The sequence below is a fragment of the Canis lupus genome, chromosome 13 (assembly GCF_011100685.1).
Source record: "Canis lupus familiaris isolate Mischka breed German Shepherd chromosome 13, alternate assembly UU_Cfam_GSD_1.0, whole genome shotgun sequence".
In the NCBI taxonomy this organism is placed as follows: domain Eukaryota; kingdom Metazoa; phylum Chordata; class Mammalia; order Carnivora; family Canidae; genus Canis; species Canis lupus.
Genome location: NC_049234.1, coordinates 4711985 through 4727052, shown reverse-complemented (window position 1 = coordinate 4727052; position 15068 = coordinate 4711985). Strand labels below are relative to the sequence as shown.

The window sequence follows — 15068 nt, the reverse complement described above, 5'->3', positions numbered from 1 at the left end:
TTTGAATCAGCTTTTTGGTCCCTACTGTCAAGCATAAGCAGACAGCAACTATTACAAAATAGCCGAAGAAAGCCTGTCATATGAAAGAGCTACTTGGAGAAAATAAAAACAATACAAGATGAGGGAAACTTCCAGAAAATGATATATATTTAGTATCCTCAGAGATATTAGAGGAGATGCTACAACCATGAAAGAAAACCAGATTGCAAGTAATTTTACCTTCAGAGAACAAACAACAACTTAAAGCCCTTGGAAATTAAATTTGTGATGGCAGAAATGAAAGATTCAGTAGAAGGGCTAGAAGAATAAAACTTAGGCCAAAAAGCCAATAAATGGAGTATAGGAAAGAAAATATATGGAAATTACAGGACCTGTCTAGGAGTTCCAACACCCAAATAATAGGGATTCCAGAAAGAGATGTGAAAACACAGAGGGAAGGAAATCATCAATGAAATAATTCAAGAAAATTTCCTAGAGTTAAACTGTCAAAAGAGATTAAGATAAACCTATCCTGAAACACATCATTGTAAAATTTCAGAACACTGGGGACAAAGGGAAGAGCCTACAGACTTCCCAAGAGAAAATAGGTGACATTCAGAGGATTAAGAATCAGAATGTCTTTGGACTTCTCATTCATAACACTGGAGGCTAGATCAAACTAAAACATTGCCTTCAAAATTCTGAGGAAGTTATTTTCAACCTAGATTCTTTTTATACCCAGCCCAACCACCTATTAAGCAAAAGCTTAGAATGCAGGCAGTTTCATTTGCAAGTTCCCCCCAAATTTACCTCCCATCCACTTTATTCAGGAAGCAACTGGAAGATGTGTCCCACAAAAACAGAAAGGAAGAAGAGTTTGGACTCAAGACCAAAGAAACAGATGAAGAGAATCCCCAGGCTGATGGTAAAGGGACCTCCTAGAAGACAGTGCCACCTACACCAACTCAAGAAGGCAGCTGGAGAAGATCTAAATTTGCAAAGGTCACAAGGCTCTGGGAGAGAATTCCTCAAGAGAAGAAACAAAATTGATAGTGAAAGCTAAAAGGTTTGAGAGAAGAGTTAAATAGTGACAGCTTGCAGTTGAACTGGTGATAAGTACATGGAAACTAAGCAAATAAAAAAAGGCATTCTCAAGGAGAATTAAAGATTGCATAAGAAAGAAAAAGCCATCTAGATTTACAACATGACTCAGCTTTTGATATCATAATAGACACTGATTTGTGAATCAAGCAAAACTGTAAGCTGACCATATCCTTACCCTGATGTAAGAGTACATGTGAGTGCTGTGGCAAGAGGAAGGAATGATGGTAAAAACTAAGTCAAGTCTTCACTCTCTCAAAGCAGGAGTCAGTAAACAAAATTGCCTAAGAGTGCCTGAAATTGAGGGACCAAGAAGTAACTTGATACTAGCATTTTATTTAAAAACACAGAGTTAAATACAAAAAAAAAAAAAAAAAAAAAAATCAGTCAAAAGAGTTATAAGTAGCTCTCGTTGATGGGGGAAGCAGAGCAGGGGACTTTTTCATAACAAGCCTTATAGAACTACTTGACTAAAAAGTGTGGGTGCATTACCTCACTAAAAATAAAAACCAAAGAGAAAATAAAAGTAAATGGAAAGTGAAGAAGTGAGAGGGGCATGTAGAGCCAAGTGTTTTGGAGATATTTGGTTCTAAAGGGAATTTGGTTCTAAAAGGGATGGCAGCTTGGGTCAAGAGTGGGTTTTATAAAGATAGGAAATGGCACGCATTGGGCATGAAAATTGTCTACCAAGGGGTGTGGGGGGGGGGGTGGGGGAGGCTGATGATGCAGCAGAGGGAGGATTCTAGAAGGAGCAAAATCCCTGAGAAGACTAGAGGGATGGAATCCCAAAACCACAGGGTGGGGACAGAAGTTAATATGGGAGGAACACCTCCTTCCCTGAAATAAGAGGGAAGAAAAAGATAGATGCAGACACAAATAACACTGTAGAATTTGTTGTGACCCTGCTTCTTGCCTCATCAGGCCTCAGCAAGATACCCAGAGTGGAACCCAATACACAACAGCAGCAATTATCTATGCACAGACCATCCCCCCTCCCCCATGTTCCTGGCTCCTTCAACCCTCCTACCGTGTGGGATGCCAAACTGTCTCTACTGGATGAATAACTCTCCCACCATGGCTGGATTACCCTTTAATCTCACAGGAATAAGCATGTCTACATTTGAAAATAAAGACTTCCACTGGTAATATGCTGGATTCAATATTCTGGGAGGCCCTCCTGCTGTAAATGACTACCTTCCAGAGAAAGCATACTTACTGATGAAATACCAGGCTTGTAGGAAATCAGGGAAGTTGCCAAGGGACCCCCCCTCCCCAGAAAAAGGAGCAAACCAGAAGTGGAAATTTGAGCTTCAAGCAGTGATCAGTCAGGGAAGAACACACCTGTCCTCTGTGCAAATGGTGACTGCAGTGGCATGATCCAGATACTAACCCTTGAGCCTGTGGCCAGGAGGAGGAGTGGAATCCTGGACTCTTCCATTAGGCTACTATTCTAGAAGATGTCTGAGGGGTTCCAAGTTAGCAGCGCATGACAGAAACAGATGCAAATCCTTCCTGAAGAGAGCACCCCCAATTTAAACCTGGAAGATTCCCACAGATGAAGATGAGTACACACCCAGAGATTGGCAGGCCCAGGAGAGGCAACACTACCATGAGTGAGAGGCAGCAGACACATTTTTATGAAAATGTGCCTTCTCTGAAAAGATAGGGAAAGGAGATTAAAACAACCAACCAACCCCCGTGTTGTGCTTTCTCAAGTCTGGCCTTTGAAACACACATACTGCTATCACCTGAGTTACTAAAATGCACATTCCTGGGTCCCAGTCCAGACCCAATTAACCCCAGGGCTCTGGGTGGTTGAGCCTGGGAATCTGCATTCACACCCACTCTCCACAGAGAGAGAAAACCAGACACACAGACCTGGCCTTCCTTTCCTCAATCATATTCCTGTGGCTTTTACTACCCACCCTTCAAGATGTGATGACAGCAGGCCCATCATGCAAAAGCTAACGAAGAACTTAAGAAAATGGTTAGACACGATAGCACCCCCTAGTGCCAGCAAGATACAGGGACCGAGTCGGCTTGGATCCTGTCTTTCTCCAGTTAGAAACAATATGGCCCTAGTCTGCTGGAGTCCTGGTCACACTTCAGTGACTACAATGCATAACATGCTGTGATTGAAGCAGATTGGAAGTGGGAACCCTAATAATTAACATCATAGCTTAATGGGTTCACCAGGCATTTAGAAGTGCTTTGAGAATCCAGGGGTTGGCTCTCAGGAGACTGTGCAGAAGGGCCTAAGCAGGGGCTAAAGAACTCACTCCAAAGGAAGACAGACAGGCTTAGGCTGGGTACAAAGGCAATAAGCCCATTTCAAATAGAAGACTAATTTTGAGTACAACAGAGGCAGATTCTAATTTACTTGGCCCAACTCTTACGGCCCTTATCCTGGGGAGAATATTGGACAAAAACAAACAAACAAAATGGACAAAAATGCAAACAAACACAGGGCTGCTTTGAAATTTTGCATCTTCGGGAGCATGGGACAGGCCAGGGGGGGCATGTTAATTGCCTCATGGGCAAATTGGTGATGACAATAGCCAATCAACATTGAATAGCAACTATGGGCCACACAGGGTAGAGTATTTATTCCAACAGTCCCATCAGGCTGGCATACCTGTTCTCATTTTACAGATGAGAAAGCAGAGCTCAGAGAGATCGAGTAACTTGTTTGAAAATACACAAGAATAAATTCAATAAATTGTGAAACCAAACTCGAACCCAGGACCACTGAACTTCATAAGGCACATTTTTAAGATTTTTTTTACTGATTGGATTGTTTAAGTGGGCGATTTAATTTCAGGGTTCTAGATTTAGAAAAGTCATTATTGGATGGATGTTCAATGAAAATTCCTTCTCTCACCACTACTGCCAGCCAGCCCCTCCTCGTGTCACTAGATTATGTGTGATATTCCAGAGATATTACATGGATTTCATTTTGCTGCCCAAGTGATAGCAGATTATACATACTGTTCTGAACCTCACACTTTTTGCTGAGGAAAATGTTCGGTGTACCACTCTGTATCAGTACGGGAAGGGCTCCCTTGTGCTGCTTGCCAGCTGTAAGATCTTACTGTGCGTGGATGCTGTGATCCTGTTCACCAGCCCCCTGTCAGCACACTTCATGTGTTTCCATTTTTCAAATAGAGTAGCTGATGCTATTTGAGCAAACTCCACAGCTCCGGAGCGCCCCTGAGATGATCTCCTGGCAATCAGGCTCCTATAAGCTGGAACAGACAGCAGTACCTTGAGGTTCCCCCATACAGGGGGAGTTCACAGTGAAGGCAGGGAAGAAGGGAAACTGAAAACAGCTGGAGGAAAGCAGGAGGCAGAGCAGCTTCTCCCAGGCACCAGGTGCCTTTGCCCTCACAGGGGGTGAGGTGTGCCTTGAGCTACCCTCACTCTGCCCCCCAGGCTCCCACTTCCATCTGGGGCACCTGAGTCCAGTCTCTGCACAGGAGAGGGGCAGGGGCTCCAGTGCCTGGACCCATCAGATACCCTGGGAGCAGGGCCCACCCTTAGTCCCACCAGGTGTAGCCAAGGTATAGGGTCAAGTGAGTGAGAATGGGAGGGCCTGTGTATAAGGGGCCATTTCCCTGGAAGGGCTTGGAACCCCTTGCTCAGAGCAAAACAGATGCTTTGACATTTTATTATTATGTTTATTTATTCATGAGAGACACAGAGAAAGAGAGAGAAGCAGAGACACAAGCAGAGGGAGAAGCAGGCTCCATGCAGGGAGCCTGACGTGGGACTCGATCCCGGGTCTCCAGGATCACGCCCTGGGCCAAAGGTAGGTGCCAAACCGCTGAGCCACCCAGGCTGCTCAAAACAGGTGCTTTGGTGGCACCTCTAGCCCAGTGATTTCAGAACTGCTTGGGAGGAATTTAAATGGACTGGAACTCCTACCAAGCAAGGGAGGCCAGAGCCACAGAGTCCCTCTTAAAGTTACCTTGTTCTTAGAACCAGGCTGATTCAGTCCAGGGGGGAAATGATCACCTGGAACCGCTTATAAAGCTTTCTAGCTTAAAACACAAGCTCATATACCTTAGTTTACCACAGTCTCCTGAAGTGGCTATTATCAGTAGCATTCCCATTTTGTAGGTGAGAAAACTGAGGCCTGAGAGGTTACGTGGGTTACCTGGGACCACACAGCCAGTAAGAAGGGGAGCTGAGACTCAAATCCAGGCCCTCGGACTCCAATTTGTGCTTCCTTCTGATTCCTCAGTGTTACAGTAGCTGCGCCCTTATCAGCAGGGGCCACCCTGCAAGACCCCAGTGATGCTTAAAACGGAGGATAGTACTGAACCTATACACACCATGGCGTTTCCTGAGGGACGTACCTATGATGCAATTTAATCTATAAATCAGGTACAGCAAGAGATTAATAGCAACAATAATAGAACAATTGCAGCAGTGTGCTATAATAAAAGTTATGTGAATGTGGTCTCTCTCTTTCAGAATATCTTACTGCATGTACTCACTCCTGTCCTTCAGAGGATGGGAGATGATAAAACGCCTACGTGAGGAGATGAAGTCATGTCAATGACGCAGGCACAGTGATGCAGGGTTAGGCTACTATGGATCCTGTGATGATTCCCCAGGAAGATCATCTATCTGCCCATGGCCACGGTGGACTTTGGGGAACTGTAACCACGGAAAGTGAAACCATGGATGAGGGGGCTCCTGTCCGTGCCTTTGTGTGGCCCCAAATGGTGGTGCACCCCATAGCCTCCGTTAGAACCTACAGTAGGCCCTGTTGGTTCTCTCTTGGGCTGTTCTCCTTTACTGCCCTACCTTGGTCTAATTCTGAAAGGTTGATGGCTCCCTGTTTCTCTGCCCAGCCAGGCCTTCTTCTGAGTTCCATACTCAGATATCTCATATCCTACAGACATCCCCATGTTGCCGCCCAAGTCACCTCAAGGGCAACGTCTCTAAAATGACACTCTCCTTAAACCGCTTCTCCTCTCTGCTTCCTGTCTTGGGAGCAGTAGCCTCCACTTCTCCAGCACACTGTGTGCCATTTTATCCTGGCAAGATAGGGGGACTACCGTCCCGTTTTACAGATGAAGAAATCAAGGCACAGAGATGCTGACGTACTTGCACTAAGTAGTTGACAGCCAGGATTCAAACTGAGCTCTTTTGTGCCGTGCTCCCTCCATACCAGGCTGCCTGCCAACTGTAGAGCCACAGCTGTCCACATGGTTGAACGAGCCAGAAGTTGTGGGTTGCCTCCCACTCCCCACTTCCCCCTTCTCACCATCCCCACAGCTGCTCCAGAGCCAAGTCAATTAATTCTGCATCCTAAATGTCTCAGGCTGTGCCTTCTGCCCATTCCTAACACCACTTACTCAGTTCAGCCCTCTATGATTGCTTCCCCCATTACTGAAATAGCTTCCTAACTAGTTTCTTTGTCTCTAGCACCAGCCCCACCTCACATCCTCTAAAATATACCTGATTATCACACCCACTGGTTAAGAGCCTCCAAAGGCTTCCTATTACCCTGAGGATGAAATCTCAACTGGTGGATCCTGCCACTGCCTGTCCCTCTACACAATCTCTTGCTGGGGCTCTGCAGAAGCCCGTAGCATAATTAATAAAAATGGGCTCATCTCTAGGAGCTTTCCACCAGCTGAGCCAATATGCATCCCCTGTCATGGCACATTCCAGCGGTCCAGGCCATCCACACTGGATTCCAGGGATTTCGGAATAATGCCTGCGTCGGAGCCGTTCATAAGCAACATGGAGAAAGGCTGAATTATGCAGGAACTATTGACAAGTCTCCGTAACCCATCATGCTCTTCCTTACCTGCTCAATCACATTATTGTTGTCTTTGGTACAATGTAATCAAAGTTTTGCAACAATGCCACCAATTACACCCAGAATGGCAGGAGGTGTTACTGAATGATTACTCCACACTTCATAGAAAAGTGCACTTTATAAACTTTCTAAAACTCTTCAACACAGACAGCATACTTTGTGCTCCGCAGACAAAGGATTCTATTGCTGGATGCGTATTTACATATTAAAGGCCCAGAGAAAACCAGCAAAGCCCAAAGTAGAGCAATTTTGTTCATAGTTTTCTCCCTCCTCCTCCTCCTCTTCCTCCTCCTCCTCCTCCTCCTCCTCTTCTTCTTCTTCTTCTTCTTCTTCTTCTTCTTCTTCTTCTTCTTCTTCTTCTTCTTCTGCTTCTGCTTCTTCTTCTTGATTTTATTTATTTTTTTGACAGAGAGAGTGCGCACACAAGTGAGCAGAGCAGCAGGGAGAGGGAGAGGGAGAAGGCTCTCCGTTGAGCAGGGAGCCCGACACTAGGCTCCATCCCAGGACCCTGGGATCATGACCTGAGCCAAAGGCAGACGCTGAACCAACTGAGCCACCCAGGCGCCCTTCAGCCCGTCTTTTGAAAGCACTTCCCCTCCATGGATGTTTGGGGACATGCTGGAGCTGGAACACAGTGCAGAGGCCCTTAAAGCCTCTGGAATTTCACCTCCACTGATTCATTGCATTGAGGATGCAAGCGCAGACCTGCCACTCTGACTGGAACAGCTTTGTTTAACTCCTACCAGTCTTTCAAGATTCAGGTCAGGTATCACTTCCTCCCAGAAACCTACACACACACACACACACACACACACACACACACGCACACACACAGTTTTTCACACACACACATACACATACACTCGTGACGTGTAATTGTATATGACCCCGTAACACCTCCTCTCATAATACCTCTCTATATTTTCTATTGGTTTCTATAGAGAATTCAACTCAGCCTGACTAGAAGTGAAGAATTACAGGCTCCAGCACGGGAGGCATGCAGCTAGAGCAGCTTCCTGCCTCCTTCCCTCCCAGGTTCAAGTTCAGCAGGAAAGCAGGCACCTGACCCCTCACAGGCCAACCCCATTGGTCACATGCCTAATCATGGAAATGAGTGCAGGATCGCAGCCTAGACTATGGGTGCCCCCTCTGATGCGGGATGGAGAAAACCCCTCAGGGCAAGACACAGTTTCCAAGAGACGGTGGAGAGATAGATCCAAGATGGCCCAAACCACGAGTGTGTAGCCCAAAGCAAATACAGGCAAAGTCTTCCATTGGCTTACCTATCTCCCCAGGCAGATCATGAGCAGCCTGAGGGTAGACCTGCTCCTTCTCCATAATCCAGCCCCCTAGAGCCTACCTGGCCGGCATACCTCATTTTGAACCGGTGATGAATGGGGACACAAAATATTTAAAGCAAGACTTCTGCCTTGAAGGAGTTTATGGTCTAGTCCCAGAGTTAGTATTTATAGTAAAAGGTCAACTAACCAGCTATAGTAAAAAATTAATTAACCATTTAAGGGAACACTTTATAAGTGGCAAATGGGTGACTGGGGTATTGTCAAAGGAATTTAAAGAAGGAAAAGCTGAAGAAGGGGCCATGGACACCTGTAGCCACCATCCTACACTCACCAGCCTCCACAGCTCAGAGGTGAAGAGAGCCAAGCCTGATACCCCAGCATGCGGACTGCATCCGTGTGGTGGCTTGCTCCAGCCAAACTCCTGGAAACTAGGGTTTACCAATCTCAGGCCTCGACAGTCTTGGCTTTGTCATCTGAGACTCTAGGTCTTTCCTCCCTTTGGTTTACCTCTGTCTCCCCTCCCTCTCAGCCCCCCATCTCGTAGGGCCTGCTGCTGGGGCCTTACCTCCCTTTGCCCAGCCCTCCCTACATTGGTATGTGGCTGATTCTCTGGACCCAGGTGCCCATATCCCAGCTTTTCCTCATCTCATTTGTGCTGCTGGTTTTTAATAACCTCTTTTTTGTTTCTCTGAGCATTTAAGTGTGTAAAAGTGCATTGAGCCCTGCCTTGAGACATATGCTAGTGGTTAGAAACAACACCATCTCTTCTAGGTGGACACCCAGCTGGGCTTGCTGATCTTACAGAATAAGACCTGTAGGCACTGCAGGGAAACTTTCCTCACCCTGGTAGGTCATAGTCCCCACTGATTTTGCCATTAGAATTTGAACAAGTTTGATTTTAAGAGGAGGTCTTCAATTTGTAAAATTTGGACAACAAATCCTGTCAGGCAAAGCTTGTCAGAAGTGGGAGGGAGAGCTGGTGAAGAGTGATTCTTTGGAGCCTCCTGAAGACACTTCAGCAGCTCCACATCATTCAAGGACAAAATTCAAGCTCTGTAAATGACCGCCACAGCCCTCTCCATGACCTTTGAGCCAGGCTCATCTCTCAGCACAACCTGACTCGAACCTTACCTTCCAGCACCTCCGAACTGCTCGTGGCCCCCACATATACCATTCCATGCCCTTGCTCATGTTGGTCCCTCCACCTGATACCTTCCACCTCCTGTTGGCCTGCTGAACTGCTGTCTGTCCTTTAAGCTTCAGCTCAGCTGTCACCTCCTTCAGGAAACCTTCCCTGGTCTTTCTGCCTATCGAAGAGGAAGAGTTCCAGTAATACATTGTAAGCATCTCTATTCCTATGAGCTGAGGGTAGGAAATATCCATGCTTCACATTTAATGTACAGTTGGGCATATTGTGGACATTTGATACAATTTTTGAGTGACAATAAAATAAAAGTTTTAAAAATGAATGACAGTGAATAAATATATTCATACAGTAATGAATCTTTGTCTCTGGTACCCCAATCTCTGAATCATTTTCCTCTTCAGTATCTGTTCCACATTTTCACCGTTTTATTTCTTTCCTTCCTTCTCTCTCTTCCTTCCTTCCTTCTTCTTCTTTCCCTCCTTTACCCCCAGCTGCCATTAAAATCTTCTAACAGGGGATCCCTGGGTGGCTCAGCATTTTAGCACCTACCTTTGGCCCAGGGCATGATCCTGGAGTCCTGGGATCGAGTCCCGCATCAGGCTCCCGGCATGGAGCCTGCTTCTTTGCCTGGGTCTCTGCCTCTCTTCTCTCTCTATGTCTATCATGAATAAATAAATGAAATCTTTAAAAAATAAAATAAAATAAAATCTTCTAACAGGAAAGCTTCCTATAAACTCAGCCTTGCTGAGTATAAATGACTAATATGATATAATATGTCCCCCCCCCCCCCCGCAATGCCATCACCCATTGGGATTTTTAAAAAATACTACACACAGGGTAGCCTGGGTGGCTCAGCAGTTTAGCGCTGCCTTCAGCCCAGGGTGTGGTCCTGGAGACCCGAGATCGAGTCCCACATCGGGCTCCCTGCGTGGAGCCTGCTTCTCCCTCTGCATGTCTCTCTCTCTCTCTCTCTCTCTCTCCTCTCTGCGTCTCTCATGAGTAAATAAGTCATGAGACTTTAAATCTTTAAAAAAATCTTAAAAAAAAATACTACGCACAGTCTGAAAGCTGAAGGTATAAAACTATAACATTGGGGTTTGGGAATTCGCTGGAAGTGATCACCTTGGATCTGTTGAGGCCCTGCTGACCCCGCCTCTGCTCACACATTCTGCTTCTAGCTGCTGGGTGACAGAGCAACACATGCATGAGGTCAGAGGAGATGCTACCACCCAGCAGAAGAGTCATAAACAAAGGGAATGCTACATGTGCAGGTCTTGGTGGTTGGGTGCTTGGACCCCTGGTCCTCCTGTCATCCATTGTTGTGTGATCTTAGACAGATCACTTAGCTTCTCTGAGGGTGAGTAAAAATGCTTCTCTCATACAAATAGTCAGGCTTAAATGAAGTAATCCCTACCAAGTACCTAGCACAAGGCTTGATGCAGTCAGTACTTGCCAAATATTAAATGTTGTATCAGCCATTGTGACGTGGCAAATCATCCCAAAGCTTAATTTATATTTATTAATTGTATATATTATATATTATATAATATTATATAATTTATCATTACCTCACAGACTTGGGGGTTCTCCCTTAGGGTCCGGTCCCTGGCTAGTTACAGCCAGATGGTGAGTGGTGCTAGAACCCCGTGGAGGTTCACTCATGTGTCTGACACGTGGGCTGGGAAGACTGGAAGAAGAGCTAACAGCGAAAGAGCAGGGCTCCTTAGCCACCATATTCCGTCTCCATGAGACATGTGTCTATTTGCTCTATGGACTCTCCAGCATGGTGGCTTCAAGAAGCCATACTTCTCACATGGAGACTTGGGGCTCCAGAGAAAGTGGAGAGAGAGTGAGACCTAGCAGCAGAAGTCTCAGGGCATCTCTTCCTCCATACTCTTCTGGTCAAGGCAATCACAAAAGCCCATCCAGGTTCAAGGGGAGGGAGCATAGTCCTTACCTCTTGATGGGGGAGTGGCAAGGTTCTCAAAGAAGATGTGGGGTGGGAAAGACTATTATGACCATTTTGGGAAAATACAATCTGACACAGTGTTCTTACTGAGCACCTACCATGTGTTTTGTGACTTCCATATACTATTTTGAAATACTTTTAAACACCGAATTGGCTGAGTGAATTATAGGTTTAGGAGCTGAGCAAGAAAATAGACATGATATGGGGGATCTGAAAGAATCACAGAAGATAAAATCCTTTTCCACCAAAAGGGGAAGGAGGGATTGTTGCTCATGATCAAATGTACAAGAGTTACACACAACTCATAGTTCAAATTGCATTGAATTACTCAAAACAAAGCTTAGTAAATTTTGTTCAAACCAACTGCTTGAGAAAATTAAACTAATTTATCTGTACCAGCTAAAAACAATGTTCTATTTCTAACAACATCTTTGAGGCTCTGGCAGCCTTGCTCTAGCATACTAACCAATGTCACAGTGCATTAGCCTGATTGTGCTTTAACCTTCCCATTGGCCCAAATGGGAAGGTGTCAAAGGAGGAAGGAAAACGCAAGCACCCTCATATTGTGTCACACGTGGACAGAGTAGATAACTGTGTCTAAGCGCATGGAAGCCACTGGTTAGCTCCTGGGACTGGGATCTCCTCCATCTCTGACATCCCCTAAAGGCCTTCTTAAGAAGCCTGTTTATCTAAACCAAGGAAGTAGGTTATCTGGGAGAGAAATATTTCAACTAGCTAGCAAACTAGGGGCTTAGGTTACCTTATCAACATCTGTGACCAGGCATAGTTACCTGCCAGGATGAAGCCCCTTGGGTGTGGCTGATGGAGAGGAAAGAATGGAAGGTTGGCAGGGTGGTGTGGAGCCTGGGGCATCACGTAGCTGCAGGGAGATCTGGAAGCCAGAGCCCTGAGAGGAGGTGTCCTGAATCAAGAACAAAATTTCATCATTCACAGCCAGCCCTAGAGATGTGTATCATTCAATTGGGTCAGGAAAACAAACTATATGAGTTGTTCTCACAGAAAACTAAAAATGTGTATAAATAATGTATAAATAAATGATAGATGGATTTAAAAGATAACACTCTGATGTTTTTAAGGAGAAAGCTACACATACATAAAATAGGGTCTCTCTCCATGGTTTGGGCTCAGATGGGTAGACTGCCTCTAAGTAGAATCAGAAAACAGTAGCACAGGGTGAAGGGATGTCACTTGGACTCTAGACCTAGAAAGTGCTAACTGAATAGTCTGTGGATAAAGAAGAAAATAGAGCTTGTCATGTGCTAAGGGCAGTATACTATTTCACCCCTTCTACCAGTAACTTTTTGACCATTCTGTGAGTTCCTAATGGACCATCAACTATTGTGCAACAGCCTCTTTTGACAGAGATGGTCCTATGACCCAAGCTGGCCAATCAGAGCTTCCCATCTTTTAGCTAACAAGGTTGGTTTGGGGTGGAATATGACCTGGTTGTCTTTGGGGCTTATGGCTACATGGACACTGCTGAGACCAGTTCACTGTCTACTGTGGTGGCTGAGCATGGGGGATAGAGGGGGGCCAGGAGATATTCTCTCCCACCACACTGGAGAAAGTTTGTTGAATGAAGTGAAAGCGTAACTAGCAGAGCTGAGAGAGAGAGAAGCAGCCCTACATCCAGCCATGTCTGAAACCAGATCCACCCTGGGACTTCCCATCTCTATGAACCAATGCTTTCTCTTTCAGAAACTAGTCTGAGTTGGGTTTCTGTTACTCCCAACCAAAGAAGTCTTGACTAACACCAAGAGTAATACATTACCAGATGTGAGTACTAGAATTTGTGGTACTTAACACACACATTAGATTCTTTGTAAACATAAGGCTGTTCTAACACTATTTTATGATTTAATGGATTCCTATCCATTTCAAATTGCCTAAAAACATATGCCAATTGTAATTTTATCCAGTTATATCACAAACATCATGCAAAGTATAATTTAAGGAATAGTCACTTTTCCTTCCTTGAATGCAAATAGAAATGCTTAATGGAAACCTATGTTTTCATTGCTAGCTCAGGATTCAATCTAAAGACAATTAATGGCCTGCCCTTTATGTGGATATTCCCTTAGCTACAATAAGAAGAGTGGGCTCTGTTGATCCTTGTATTCCCAGGAAAAGAGGTTCTAAGGTGAACATTTATCTAACTATAACCTCTTTGTTAGAATAAGTTGAAAGATATGGTACAAACAGAAAAAAATCTTGATTCTTTAAGCAACTGCTGTCGGGTTGTGCTTCCCTGTCCCTGGATGAATACTCAGAGAAGTCCCACAGCTTTTCCAGTCACTCTGTTGACTGGTGAATAGTCTCTTCAGATATTGGAAAGTCCAATTCAGTCTACTATCAAAGGTATAATCCCACAACCAGTTTAAAACTCAGGACAGACCCAGGCTAAGAAACTCTAAGCAGAAGAAGAATAACATGGTGGACTTCTCCCCCCACTGCTCACCATGCTCCAGAACTGTTCTGGCACCCCCAGACTCGGAACAGGGACGGGGGAGTGGTGAAGGGTAGCAAGCCCCAGGACAGCACTTGGTCGGTTCGCGTCTGGGGCCAAGGCCCAGGGGTGTGGCCTGCCTGAACGGGTACTCTGCCCCACATGGAGCTTCTGCAGATTCCCCGGAGGTCTCTCTGTGAAGGAATATCAGACAGGGGATGTTCCTTGAGCTGCCCACGTGTAACTATCCCCGGTCCCCGGCTTCTGAGGTCTACCCCATCCTGAGTCACACGGCTGGGGTCACCTTGCCTTGCAAATGGTCCTTCAGGGCAGAGTCCCCTTTAAGGAAAGCCAGTACCAGCTCACTTCTGTGGGGTCCTCAAGCAGCTGTAAGTAGCCCCCCTTTGGGCCCTCATTGCCCTGTACCTCTCTCCTTGTCCTGCCACCACAGACGGCTCCAACCAGGCTCTGCATTCATGGTTTGCAATGTGGCTTAAGTATCAGTCCCTTTGTCCTTCCAACTCGAGAGGGCACCTGTCTGGCTTCCTGTGGGCTCTGAAGCCAGACAGAGACTCACTAGGCTTATTGTGGGGATGGGCTGAGGCAAAGGGGGAGAAGCAGCGCCTCCCCCTCGACAGCTCCCGCGCGGAGGCTGCTCTCTGACTGTCCCGAGCTGCACCCCCAGCCTCCTCTTCTATGGTCTCCAGGTTGGTGACAAGCCGAAGCTCTCAAAGCTGATTTCATAACCTCTTAGTGTCCCTGCCTAAATAAGCGGCCACCTCTTTCTCTTTCCCTTTGGGATCTCTGTCGAAGCTCTGAAACAACAGAAGGTGCCTCTAACTCCCTGGCGGGCGCGATTCACAGGACGCTTTCACACACACTTCCCTGTGTCCGCCGCCAGCACCCAGGGAGATGGGCAGGCCCGGCATGGTCGCGCTCGCCCCTGCCCCGCCGCCTTGTTACAGACCGGCAAAGTGGGAGTGTGAGCTCCAGAGCTCCAGAGCTCCAGGCGGCCAGAGGAGAGGGACCCAGGGCTCTGCTCAGTCTCTTGGATGAGTCTTGAAAGCTCTTCCTGTGGTAAAAGGCCCGGTGGGCTGGAGGCGGGGGCGGGGCCGGGGCGGGGCCGGGGCGGGGCCGGGGCGGGGCCGGGGCCGGGGCCGGGGGCGGGGCTGGAGGCTCCCGCGCAGGAGCCGGCCGCGAGCCGGTCACAGCCGCCCGCAGCCCCGCCCGAGGGAGGGTGCCGGAGGCCTTGTCCTCACGCGTCCCCT

The 15068-nt window shown here is 46.6% G+C and overlaps 1 protein-coding gene across 2 annotated transcripts in view; it reads right to left on the bottom strand.

The window, feature by feature from the left end:
- BAALC (BAALC binder of MAP3K1 and KLF4) overlaps nt 1-14845 on the bottom strand; it is a 107187-nt gene extending 92342 nt beyond the window's left edge. The window contains exons 1-3 of one of the 2 annotated variants that reach the window (XM_038555255.1): nt 14227-14845; nt 13813-13994; nt 12125-12255 (exon numbers count right to left, since the gene is read on the bottom strand). In XM_038555255.1, the coding sequence (XP_038411183.1) occupies nt 12125-12255; nt 13813-13994; nt 14227-14278 (365 nt within the window). In that variant the 5' untranslated portion in view covers nt 14279-14845. The remainder of the gene's footprint in view (nt 1-12124; nt 12256-13812; nt 13995-14226) is intronic. The other variant, XM_038555256.1, reaches the window with a different exon arrangement.
- Nucleotides 14846-15068: the final 223 nt, after the last annotated feature.